Raw genomic sequence first — 12400 nt, 5'->3', positions numbered from 1 at the left:
TAAAATCTCACAGCGAGTCAAGGTGATGCAGAGAGCAATCAGGAACGTACGTAAGAGGGCTGTGCCTTAAAATCTCACAGCGAGTCAAGGTGATGCAGCGAGCAATCAGGAACGTACGTAAGAGGGCTGTGCCTTAAAATCTCACAGCGAGTCAAGGTGATGCAGCGAGCAATCAGGAACGTACGTAAGAGGTCCTGGGACAAAAGCACAGCTCTTTCAAAATCCCCACCTGTATCCAACCAAGAACCACACCGGACCTGCTCATCACATTTTAACTGAGGCCCTCTGTTCTCCGATTCAATTCAGAGACGGACATTCTCTCCCTCTCAAACCCTCACATTCTCCCCTAACCCGGAGCACACGGATTCGCCTCAAGTCTGCACCTCCAAAGCCAGCACAGCCCACTCAGACTCCTGTCACTGCAAGCTCTGGGCCTCCAACACGGATCAGTCATGCTTTTAATGGTCCTTGGTGACCAATTTTAAACTCAATTAGATTTCACTGCCCAGCCCCTGAAGTCAGGTTCCCATGGCCTTAGATGACTGGGTCAGGTCCACCATTTGTCAAGAACAGCAAGGAGGAAGGGGACATAGGAGTCGAGGTCGCCAGAGAATAGTCCCCACGGAGTAAGTCAGAGGCTGACACCCAGGTGTCAGTGTGACTGCCCACAGAACTGCTCGCAGCACTCGGGCAAGCAGAGAGCCTGTGGCCCCGCGGTGGACACCGAGCAGGCGTCCTGGTGGGAGCCGTCTGAGCGGCGCCTTGGACGAGCTGCTTCTCCCCGCTGGCGAGGCTCAGCTGCGGGACGGACAAGCAGTCTGCCAGCGGGGAAGTGGGGCCCTGCTCTTCCTCCCCTTGATCAGCCCGCAGTCGAAGCACGTGCACAACCACTTGCTTCCCTGTGTCTGAGAGGAAGAGTCAAGCCGTCCATCTTTTCTGCGCTGAGACCTTAAAACTCAGCTTTTAACTGAGAGTGGGGTTTATGTCTGAGTCACAAATATACGGACCTGAACCCCGGCAGTGCCTCAGTATGGTCACAGGAGTAGATGAAGCTTCGGTGATCTCTACACGTCTCAGCTTCTACTGAATGCTGTGCCTGAAGCATGATGACGCTCGATGTGATCAGTCCACACAGCACAACGGAAGTACACAGGGAACAATTTGTGATGAATGGAGTCTACACACCAGCACACTAGATAATCTATGAAGGAGGCTTTCAGAGTGAGACCCACCCAAATAGACCAGCCACGGCCAGGGAATGGCTTGACTTTCTTTGCACATTCCTTACAAAAGCCTGTGCCAGGTAATTTTTTTAAATCTCAGCTAACATCTTTGCGGTAATGCAACATGTTCAGAGAATTGTGTGTAGTCATACGCGTTATGTGGCTGAATCCTCCCACAACCCTCACTGCTGTTTGCATTGGGTCAGAGTCAGCCCAGTATTTTATGTCAGTGGTGGAAATCAGGACCCAAGATCAGAGTGTTAAAAATCAAGCTGTCGGAGACAGAGTGGAATATATGCCCTGACCCTGTTCCTGGTTTCAGATGCTCGATGTCATCGGGGCAGCCACAGCCGCTCGGAACAGCTTCCGTGTCTGTGTGGATCGCACCGTCGCCTACATGAACACTTACTCCATTCCCAAGAGTGTGCAGAGCCGGGTCCGGACCTGGTATGAGTACACGTGGGATTCGCAGAGGATGCTGGGTAAGCAGGGCAAATCCCTACATCCCTGGGGCTACATCATGGGAGGGACATTCAGGAAGGCAGATGCCAGACCCATTGGATTTGAGCAGGAGGTTGAGAAACAGCTATATGAAATCCGAAGCATGAATGATCTACTATGGGCTTTTGTTTATTTTTCTTAAATACCCAGCATAGCATACTGGTTATGCAAACCCTGGAAGAGCAAACACTAAATTTTATTCAGTACCTGCCAGGGGGCAGGTATTATACACATTGCCTCACAGAACTGGGAAAACTGGGTGTCTTTAACCCCTTTTAGGAGGCCAGGGAATGGAGGCCCCTCACTGAAAACGCTGGCCAAGGGCTCAGAGCTGGCAGACACCTAAGTCTCAGACCCGCCTCTGCTCTCTGCGAAAGCCTGGCTCTCCCTGCAGCACCGCCGTCTTACACAGAGCACAGCACTCCCAGCAGGCTGCAGACCACCAGTCTCCCCCAGAGCCCTCCGTAGTCCACGGTGGCGACTCTCAGGGCCATGATGCTGCAGTTAAAGTCCTTTCCACTCTATGCTATAAAGCAAAAGATAATGCTGACAATGATAAGATCCAACCTTAGTTCGTCCTTTCCGTATAAAAAGAGGGATTTACTGCCACTCCGAAGCCAAAGGAGCATCCAGAGTGCAGACCACAAGGCGATTCTCAAATCACAAGGTGCTTGAGAGCCGATGAGAAGCCCTGGTTGGCGACGGGACCTTTCCTCCACCTTCCCGCCTCACCCAGGAGACTCAGCCGCAGGTAGAGCCTCTTCCTAAATCCGAAAGACTGAGACAACCGGCCTCGCTCCAGACCGGAGTGGAGAACCCCACGGCCAGCGCGTCTCCCCTCGAGGCAAGGCTCACCGCCCACGGGCGCAACAGACACAAACCACCCCACAGCACGGACCTGTGCTTTTATAGAAACGATCGTCCTATTTGGATCCACTGTTTGAATCAAAATTATGTTATAATATAGTAATTTGCCTATTCTTTTTTTTTTTTTTATCCTCACCCGAGGACATTTTTCCATTTTTTGTACAGATAGAGTGGGAGGGAGAGAGAGGAAGAGAGAGAGAGAGAAACATCGATGTGAAAGGGACACATCGAGTGGCTGCCACCCGCACGACCAACCAGGGCCGGGGACAAACTGCAACCGAAGTACGTGCCCTTAGCGAGAACCGAACCCAGGTCTCTCCTGACCGCAGGTGGACGCTCTAACCGCTGAGCCAAACCGGCCAGGGCTAATTTGCCTATTCTAAGTGAACATAAGAAAACATCAAAAATGATCAACTCTTAGAACTGGGATCATACTAGACACTGAGAATGGGCAGCTCTGTCTGCAGAACATTCACAGGTAGAAAAATCTGATCTCCACATTCTTCACCGAGTGGATAAGCAAGTAAATAATCATTTAAATTTGCTCAACACATTTCTTCTTTAGATGCCATCCCAGCGGGGCCGCCCACCGACAGTGCACAACTGGGCGGGCCTCCGAGCACTGGTGTTTAATGTTTCTTTTCTTCTTTCTTCTTTCTGCAAAGCAGGGACAAGAAACTTACCTTTAGGGTTGTTGCAGGGGTCACATAGACAGTGACAGAGCCTGGGGCTTTCTGATGCCGCCATCCCTAGGCTGCCAGGGCTGGAATCCACAGGTTCAGAAGTCAGGAACTGGGTCTTTTCCTGTCCCCATCTGTCACTAGCCTTTGTCCTGTGGCCATTAAACCATATCCAAGGTCTGCGCAAACACACGTTCTGGTGTGCTCAGGACTGTCACGCCGTCAGCAGCTGAGGGCCCCTCTTCTGGGATGGGCACCTGGGGCCACCAGGGGCCACCAGGGGCCGTGGGCCTAAAATTGGGTGCAGCTGGTTACTTATAAAAAGAGTGGACATTTTGTTCATTTTTTTGTTTTTTCTCCTACTTGGGTAATGTTTTTCATTAATTATTCCACCCGGTGGGTGGATGTGTTCCCCTTTATGAAGATGAGTCGGAGCTGCTCAAGACCCTGCCCCACGCGATGCGGTCAGCCCTCGCCTTGGACATGAACCTCAGCATCCTCAGCAACGTCGAGCTGTTCAAGGCAAGTGCTCGCGAGGGGCGGAGACCCCTCGGCCCTTTCTCTGTAAGGTCTGAGCGCTTGCTGCACACAGCATTTATGGTGTTTTCCTTCTGTTTTGACAAAATCAGAATGACCTGGAGAATTCACGTGGAACTAGAGTCAAACCATGGGTCTCCCTTCAGCAGATGACATGTTCTTTAGAAGTCTCTCTCTCCTGGTGGGTCAAAGAGAAAGACTTCTTCGGGCTTGTCCTACGTTGATTTAAATATCATTGGACTCTGCAGTCTGTCTCTGCTGCTGCGTCTTCCTTCCCATCCTTCAGTGTGTGCCTGTGCCTGTGCCTGTGCCTGTGCCTGTGCGGGACAGGCGGCCGGCTCCCTCTGGGTGGCTGACTATCAGGACTCCAGCTCCGCCTCCTGCTGCAGAGGTCAGGAGGCCACCTGTAGGTGTCCCAGTTCTAATCTAGAGGCTTTTTTTTAATGCATAGCAAAGGAAGTGTTAACTCTTTGAATCTTTTTAATTCTAGTACCCTCTTCTTGAACTTGGACATAAGTTTTCTTGCATGACAGTTGATTCTGTGTGGGACCCACCTGTTTCATTCATTCATTCACAGATATTTATTAAGTTCCTACTGTGTTTTAGGCATCATCTCCACCACTGAGACTGTACAAGATTTTAAAGCAAATACTGGCTTTATTCCAAAGGAGGAGAAAGAAAAATAAACATATGAGGTGTGGCGGGGATAATGCCATGAACAAAAGGAAACGGATTGAGGAGGAGGAGGAGGGTGGCGCTGGTCATGATGAAGCACACTGAGCACCTGAGCTGAGGCATTGCAGCCCAGGGAGCGGGAGGAGCCTGCAGACTCTGGAGAGAGGAGGGAGGGAAGGGCGGTGGTCCCAGGAGGAGGGGCGCCGGAAGCCCTGCCCTGGAGATGGAGCAAAGGCAGAGAAGAGGGGAGGCTGCCAAGGGCGGGTGGCCTGGGCCCTGGGGGCTGCGCCGCAGACTCTGAGTGGACTGGGCGAGGAGACCGCTGCAGCTCTCGAGTAGAAGGGGACCTACTTGAGATCAGTTTGCAAAAGGTCATTCTTCCTGTTAGGTGGGGAAAGACCAGAAGAAGGGCCAGTAGGAGTCACCGTAACCATCTGTGCAGGAGGTAACAGTGACCAGACCCAGGTAGTACGAGCCGAACTATTAAGAAAGGTCCAACCCTGGCCAGTTTGGCTCCGCTATTAGAGCGTCGGCCTGCAGTCCAGAGAGACCCGGGTTCGGTTCCCACTAAGGGCACGTACCTCGGTTGCAGTTTGTCCCCGGCCCTGGTCGGTCATAAGGGTGGTAGTCGCTCAATGTGTCCCTTTCACATCGATGTTTCTTTTCTATCTCTCTCTTTCTTCCTCTCCCTCCCTCCCAGTCTATCTGAACAAAAAATGGAAAAATGTCCTTGGGTGAGGATAAAGAAAAGAAAAGAAAAGAAATCTGCCCTGGCCGATTTGGCTCAGCAGTTGGAGCTTCGGCCTGCGGACCAGAGAGTCCCAGGTTTGGTTCCCGCTAGGGGCACATACCAAAAAAAGAAATGTCCAAATGCTGGATGGATCTGGAAGGGAGAGCCCAGGTGTTTGCTGCTGGATTGTATGAAGGGAGGGAGAGAGAAAGCAGTCCAGGGCGACACCAAGAATCTGAGCCTGAGGAGCAAGAGGGATAAGAACGTCATTTGCAGAACAGGACACTGTAGAGTGAGCAGGGTGAGCAGGGTGGAGACTCTGTGTGTGAGTGTTAGTCTGAGGCGAGAGTTAGCCTCCCGGATGGAATGTCCTGGCGGCAGTTTGATAAATAAATCTGGGTTCAGGACAGGGGTTCAAGCAGGAGCAATAAATTTGGGCATGTCGACATATTGATGTGTTGTAAGCTGTGAGACTGGATGTCATCCCCTCGGATAGAAGTGTGGACAGAAGAGAAGAAATAATCCAGACAGAAGGACACAGGACAAGCTGAAGAAGCAGCAGGTGGACGGCAGGTGTGAGGCAGAGTCTCCCATGTCGGGTCAAACTGAGATCCGCAGGACATGAGCGTGGGGTCAGTCTCCCAGGACCCTTTTCTCCATCTATCCTGATACTCATTTCCATCAGGATTTCGATGAAGATATAAACCATGTGATTTAAAATTAGCAAATCACCCAACACAAAAATGAATAGTTTAAAATATGTTAGATTACAAAACTTAAAATTAACTGAATATTTTGAACTTTGAGCAAAGCCAACATTAATTTCAGCAAGCACAAAAGTAAAGTTCTGGACTTAGTCCAAAATCAAAATATTGCAAATATCAAGAGAGCAACGATCTGTTTTATACCTGTGTGTTTAGACCTGGGAGTTTTCGTCGACCTCAGACTCCTTAGGAGTCAGCAGATAAGATATCACCTTAAATTTTAATATAGAACTGACTTTTCTTGATTGTTTCAACTACTTCTAGGTTAACAAATCACATTGCAGATAATAATTTTTAAAGACTTTGACAAATGGCAGAATCTTCCAGCCAAGGGGATCAGAGGTAGGGTTGAGCAGGGGACCAAGGTCGGAGATGGTCGAAGGATGGTCTTAGAAGTAAATAGGTCATTCTGTGATGATTCAGATAAGATCATGGTTTCTTCTGGTGGGGGTGGGGACGGAGATGCTGGCCAGGGAGAGAGCAGAGGACCTTTGCAGGTGATAGATTTCTTTTGTCTTACTAGGGAAGTTACACAGAATATGTATTTGTCAAAATTGGTCCAAATGTCCCTTAAAATTTACTTTGTAATTTTTTTCTTTATTGATTTTAAAGAAAGAGGAAGGGAGAGGGAGAGAGAAATAGAAACACCGATGAGAGAACATCAGTTGGCCGCCTCCTGCATGCCCCCCACTGGGGATCGGGCCCTCAACCTGGTCATGTGCCCTGACCGGGAATTGAACTGGTGACCTCTTGGTGCAGGATCAGTGCTCAACCATTGAGTCACACTGACTAGGCATGTCCCTTAAAATTTATATATTTCACTGAATATAAATTATTCTTCAATTGAAAAAAAAAAGAATGGTCTCAAAAGAGAATGTGGAGATGTTGTGGATGTTCAGGGGGACTCTAGTGAATGTGCAGTTTTCTGATCTGGGGGGGCAGCCTGCAGGGGGAGCATGAATTTAGTCAAGTAAGGGGGTCCTAACCAGCATATCAAATGGGAGAGAAAACCACAGGCTCCTCACACACGAGGAAGGCAGGCATCATCTTATAACATATTTGCTTCTGTTTGTTTTAAATGCACACATTTATGTGCTGGCACAGTGTAAATAGCTATTCCTGTAGGTTAGGGTGAAAAAGAAGGTATGAAAGACACGAGGCTAAGTCATGGTAACAGTATTTTTATTTTATTTGAATGTATTGGGGTGACATTGGTTAATAACATTATGTAGGTTTCAGGTGTACAGTTCTACAATGCGTCATCTGTACACTGTACTGTGTGTTCACCACCCCAAGTCAAGTCCCCTCCCATCACCATTTACCCCCCCTCACCCTCTGCTTTCTCCCCCACCCCTTCCCCTGGTAATCACCACACTTGAACAGTATTTTTTAAATGTTATAAAACTCTTTATACCTTAATGACTAGCTTAATTGAGAATAAGTGACTACAGTTGGCTCTTTTTTAAAGAAAAAAAAACTTTACATTTGAAACCAATGACTTATGGGACTATGTCTGATTTGGGAAGTTATCGATTTTCAGCCTCAGAGCCCCCTTGTTTTCACGTGTGTTTGGAACTCCATAAAATCAGCAACATCTGACTGAGAGAAAGGGTGAATCTTAACATCTCGCGAACATTGTACATAAAGTTAAATTCGTCCTTCCCTGACATTTCTGTGAAAGATGCAGTTCCTCCAGAAAGAACCCATTTCTAGTCATATGTTTGTTAATGGGAAAAGTGTTTTATTTGACATCCAAATGAAGCAGAAAATATGCAGGTATGACATCTTTCTAATCTTGTACAGTCTTAGTAGTTTATACACATTTGTTATTTTCTTAGGGAGGAAGTAGGCTGAGCAGTGATCCTACACCCTCATCTCATAAATTACACCCCGCTGACCATCGTGTTGCCTCTGAGTGAGTCTCGGTGTTCACAGCGAACCCCGTGTGCTCTGCCGAGTGCACAGAGCGGACAGTTCCAGAGCGGGCCAGACGGGGCTGGGGTCCGCAGGGGCTGGGATGCTCCGGGTGGCTCACAGCAGTTCTCTAAACCAGGGCGTGGCCATCACCAGCCGTGGGCGGGGCTGCCCCCCCCCCCAGCCGGCTGTGGGCGTGGCCGATGCTGTAGGCCCAGGCAGGGGTGAAAGGGGACAGACTGGCAGCACAGAATCCCACTCACAGCGACAGGAAATGGGCCAGATTATCCAGGGACCACAGAGGAGGGTGACTGTCCACAGGGGAAAACCTCCGCGTCTTGAATTCTCCCTGAAAATGAATCTTCGGTACCTTTACAGGGTGGGCAGGAGGCGAGAGAGGGAGCAGGACTGGAGTCTGGCACCCACGCTCCGTGTCTTTCCCCTCCTCGGGGTCAGACCAAACCGAGCTGTCTGACCACTGTCACGTAACTCACAAACACCTGTACCAGGATGCCCTGGGGGACACTGCAGGTTTACCCCTTGGGCCTTAGTCTGAGATCGCAGCAGGATTCGTCCACTTCATAAACTTGAGCAGGGGGCGCGGGGGCGGGGGCGGTGCTGTTTGCAGTGCAGCAGAAAGACTGAGTCTCCCCCAAACCCTCAGTTTCTCCAAAAGGCACATCAATGGCTTTAATTCTCTGTTCTATTCAAGTTCCTAAGGGCTCAGACGCAAGGACGCGCTTGCCTCCCTTCCCGGACGCCCGGTGGACTGTGTCCATGTCGCAGTGGGCACGAACAGCAAGGGGCACGATGCCTTGGCAAAGGTCATGTAAGGAAAGCAGAGTGCCACGCATTGTCCTGGGGACACTGCCACGTGAGGGCTGTCTATACTGTCCCCGACCCTCCGGTCCCAGCCACAGAGTCACCATAGGCCTGGGTGCCTAGTCCCAGGTGGCCCTGAGTGAGCGCATGCGCATGTAGGGAGAAGGTTGTCTATTCGCGATGCCCCCCCCCCCCCCCCGTCACGCTGGACCGCAGATGCGGGCAGAGAGGCTGCTGCAGCTTGCGTCCAGGGGCAGAACTCCTGTTCCTCACAGAGGTCCAGCTTTTATGTCTTAAGGCCTCTAACTGATTGAATGAGAGCCACCCACGTCATGGAGTGGACTCTGCTTTAAATCATCAGAGTAACGCATTAAATGCATCGAAGGATACGTCCGCAGTGGCGCTGAGAAGGGGGGTCACAGAGAGCGGAGTACCGGGGCCTCCCCAGGTTGACACAAAGCTACCACGGCAGCCTCCAAGCGCTCTCAGACCTGCGTGGGCTGTAACCCATCAGAGGTAGCGAGCCAAACTGATGCTGTCTCCAGGTTTCAAAATGGATCCATGTATCTCAAAACATACTCACAGCTGCTGTTTGTGGAGTTCCGACTATGTGCTACAATATAGCTGCTCTAATTGCTTCATTCCCTTCTCACGAGTAACTCTCACAAGCCTCTGATGGCTACATTGTCCCATGTCAGAGAATGCAGTCACTGGGCTGCGACTGCAGAGCTGGGGCGTGGGGGGGTGTGGGCACAGCCCACCCACTTGCCTCAGTGGTGCCCCTGCCAGCCTGCGCAACCAACAGGTAAGTATAAGGTGCTGAGCCCTGGCAGGTTTCCCTGGAGTCACGGCAGTGGACCTCCAGCCGTTCCTCTGATTCCACAGGCTAGACTCGGCCCATCCGTTCATTTCACACCCAGACACCTAACTCACATGTACTTCTCGACTTTCCCACTGGGAAAAACCCCTCAAGCTCATGTAGGTTTTTTTCCTTCTTAATCAAAGAAGGTAGAATTAGAGACAGATTTTTTTTCTAGAATTTTGCTTCAATCAATTTTGGCTAATTAGTAAAATTTGCTGCTTGTACATGGAGTTATCAGAGTTCCTAAAGAGCTTAGAGATGAATAGTCAAATCATAATATTTTTCAGGTTTGTTTTTTTTTCCATAAAAATGGCCCTCTTCCTTACAGATTGCACGTAATTCCAACCAAAAGCTCAAGTATTAAGCTAATAAGGTGTAATTAAGTTTTATGAGGCTGGCCAATTCCCCTCCTCTTTGATGATTTATTATTTGAATCTTGATTTTTAAATATATTCTATCAAATTAAGTGCTAGGGAAATCCCATTTTGCCTCTACCACAAAATTGCCAGAAGTGACAGAAAATGTAATGAACGGCCTGTTGCGCCACCTGGTGGTGGAATAAAGACCGCAGTCTTTAAACTGAAAAGGCTCAACAGGAGCCGGGTGACCAGAAGCCACTAGATCAGGAGTTTGCTACTGGACTCATCACAGAGAACTGGTGACTGTGAGGGGAATGGGAACCTATCACAAATGGGGGCAGGCCCTCTGCTTCTCCTTCCTCTGCTCCCGATCGTGATCAGCTTTCTGCAAAATAATAATTCCCTAAGGGATGGGCAGGACCAACCACAAGAAGAAAGCTGCTATGTGTAGGCAGCTCTGGGAGAAAAAATTAAAATATTTGGTATTGCCTGGTCGATGTGGCTCAGTGGTTGAGCGTCGACCCTGCACCAAGAGGTCGCCAGTTCAATTCCCGGTCAGGACACATGCCCAGGTTGTGGGCCCGATCCCCAGTGGGGGGCATGCAGGAGGCGGCCAGTTGATGTTCTCTCTCATCGATGTTTCTGTCTCTCTCTCCCTCTCCCTTCCTCTCTCTCTAAAATCAATAAAGAAAAAAAAATGTGTTTTGCCCTGGCCGGTTTGGCTCAGCGGTTAGAGCGTCGGCCTGCGGTCCGGAGAGACCTGGGTTCGGTTCCCGCTAAGGGCACGTACTTCGGTTGCAGTTTGTCCCCGACCCTGGTTGGTCGTGCGGTGGCAGCCACTCGATGTGTCCCTTTCGCATCGATGTTTCTCTCTCTCTCTATTTCTTCCTGTCTCTCCCTCCCACTCTATCTGTACAAAAAATGGAAAAATATCCTCGGGTGAGAATAAAAAAATAAATAAAATAAAATAAAATAAATGTGTTTTTAATTTGGTGAAAGCAAAAGATTTGAAACTACTACATAAATGAATATTTGGAAGCATCTAGATTTTTATTTAGCCATTCATATGCATTATAATTAGGTGGACAGAACACAATTATAAACACATGTTCTAACAAATCAAATCTGTGTCTTACATTATTTATTTATTTATTTTTTTAATCCTCACCCTAGGACATTTTTCCATTTTTTGTTCAGGTAGAGTGGGAGGGAGAGAGAGGAACAGAGAGAGAGAGAGAAACATCGATGTGAAAGGAACACATCGAGTGGCTGCCACTGGCACGACCCAACCAGAGCCGGGTACAAACTGCAACCGAGGTACATGCCCTTAGCGGGAACCAAACTGGGTCTCTCAGGACCGCAGGCCGACGCTCTAACCGCTGAGCCAAACCGGCCAGGGCTACATTATTAAAGTGGATATGAGCAGTCATCCCTCAGCAGATAATTGATTTTATAGCTATTATCCTACCTTTAAGAAGATGATGATTGAGTTAGAGAAGAAAGACATCAAGCTTAAAACATTAAATAATAACATCTAACACTGGCCGGTGTGGCTCAGTGGTTGAGTGTTGACCCTGCACCAAGAGGTCACTGGTTCAATCCCGGTCAGGGCACATGCCCAGGTTGTGGGCCTGATCCCCAGTGGGGGGCGTGCAGGAGGCAAGCACTCAATGTTCTCTCTCATCGATGTTTCTATCTCTCTTTTCCTCTCCCTTCCTCTCTCTCTAATATCAATAAAGAAAAAAATATATAAAATAGCATAAAACATGTTCTAAGAAAAAGGTATCAGCCAAGATTTTGATATGTAAGTCTTAATATATTGATAATTATTGTTATATTATCACACTCATTAATAGCTATTATCAATTAAGCATTAAGTTTGCAGGAGTAAAATTTCACCATCGTGAGGTTAGTACTGTGTTTACCTTCATTCCACAGACTACGGGAGTGGGGCAAGAGAGGCTACATAGCTGCACATCCTGCAGGCAGGGTTGAGACCCTGTCCTCCAACCAGGACCCAAGCTCTTGCTAGACTCTAGCTTTGGGGGTTGTTTCTTCCTAAACTGTGGGTCAAGACAAGTCCATGTCCATTGGCAACTAATATTTTAGTGTTCAACACAGACAGCATCATCTACTGCTCTGTTTTTCCATTGCATTTTAACATCATTTGGAATATTGGTCTTCTAGCCTTGTCTACAGGAATTACTTTTCTCTCTTGTTTTTCTCTGCAGGGCTGTGACACGCAGATGCTCTGTGACATGCTGCTCAGGTTGAAATCCACCATCTATTTGCCTGGAGATTTCATTTGCAAAGAGGCGAGTGTACTATTTCTCAAGGGCACAAGTTTAGACAGACGTGAGCAGGGCGAATTCCATAGCACAGCCGCACTGGGACAGGCAGCCTGCACACAGCAAGGCACTCGGGCTCGGTGCGCAGCAAGGCGCCTGGGCTTCGTCGCTTACAGGA

General features: G+C 48.9%; 1 protein-coding gene across 1 annotated transcript in view; it reads left to right on the top strand.

Moving 5' to 3' along the window:
- CNGB3 (cyclic nucleotide gated channel subunit beta 3) overlaps positions 1-12400 on the top strand; it is a 141225-nt gene that overhangs the window by 110804 nt on the left and 18021 nt on the right. Inside the window, exons 11-13 of the mRNA XM_036264453.1 lie at positions 1546-1705; positions 3696-3793; positions 12166-12249. Coding sequence (XP_036120346.1) covers positions 1546-1705; positions 3696-3793; positions 12166-12249 — 342 coding nt within the window. The remainder of the gene's footprint in view (positions 1-1545; positions 1706-3695; positions 3794-12165; positions 12250-12400) is intronic.

Source organism: Molossus molossus, unplaced genomic scaffold, assembly GCF_014108415.1.
Source record: "Molossus molossus isolate mMolMol1 unplaced genomic scaffold, mMolMol1.p scaffold_m16_p_16, whole genome shotgun sequence".
NCBI classification, from domain to species: domain Eukaryota; kingdom Metazoa; phylum Chordata; class Mammalia; order Chiroptera; family Molossidae; genus Molossus; species Molossus molossus.
The sequence above is the reverse complement of the archived record's forward strand: the minus strand, read 5'-3'. Positions and strand labels throughout refer to the sequence as shown.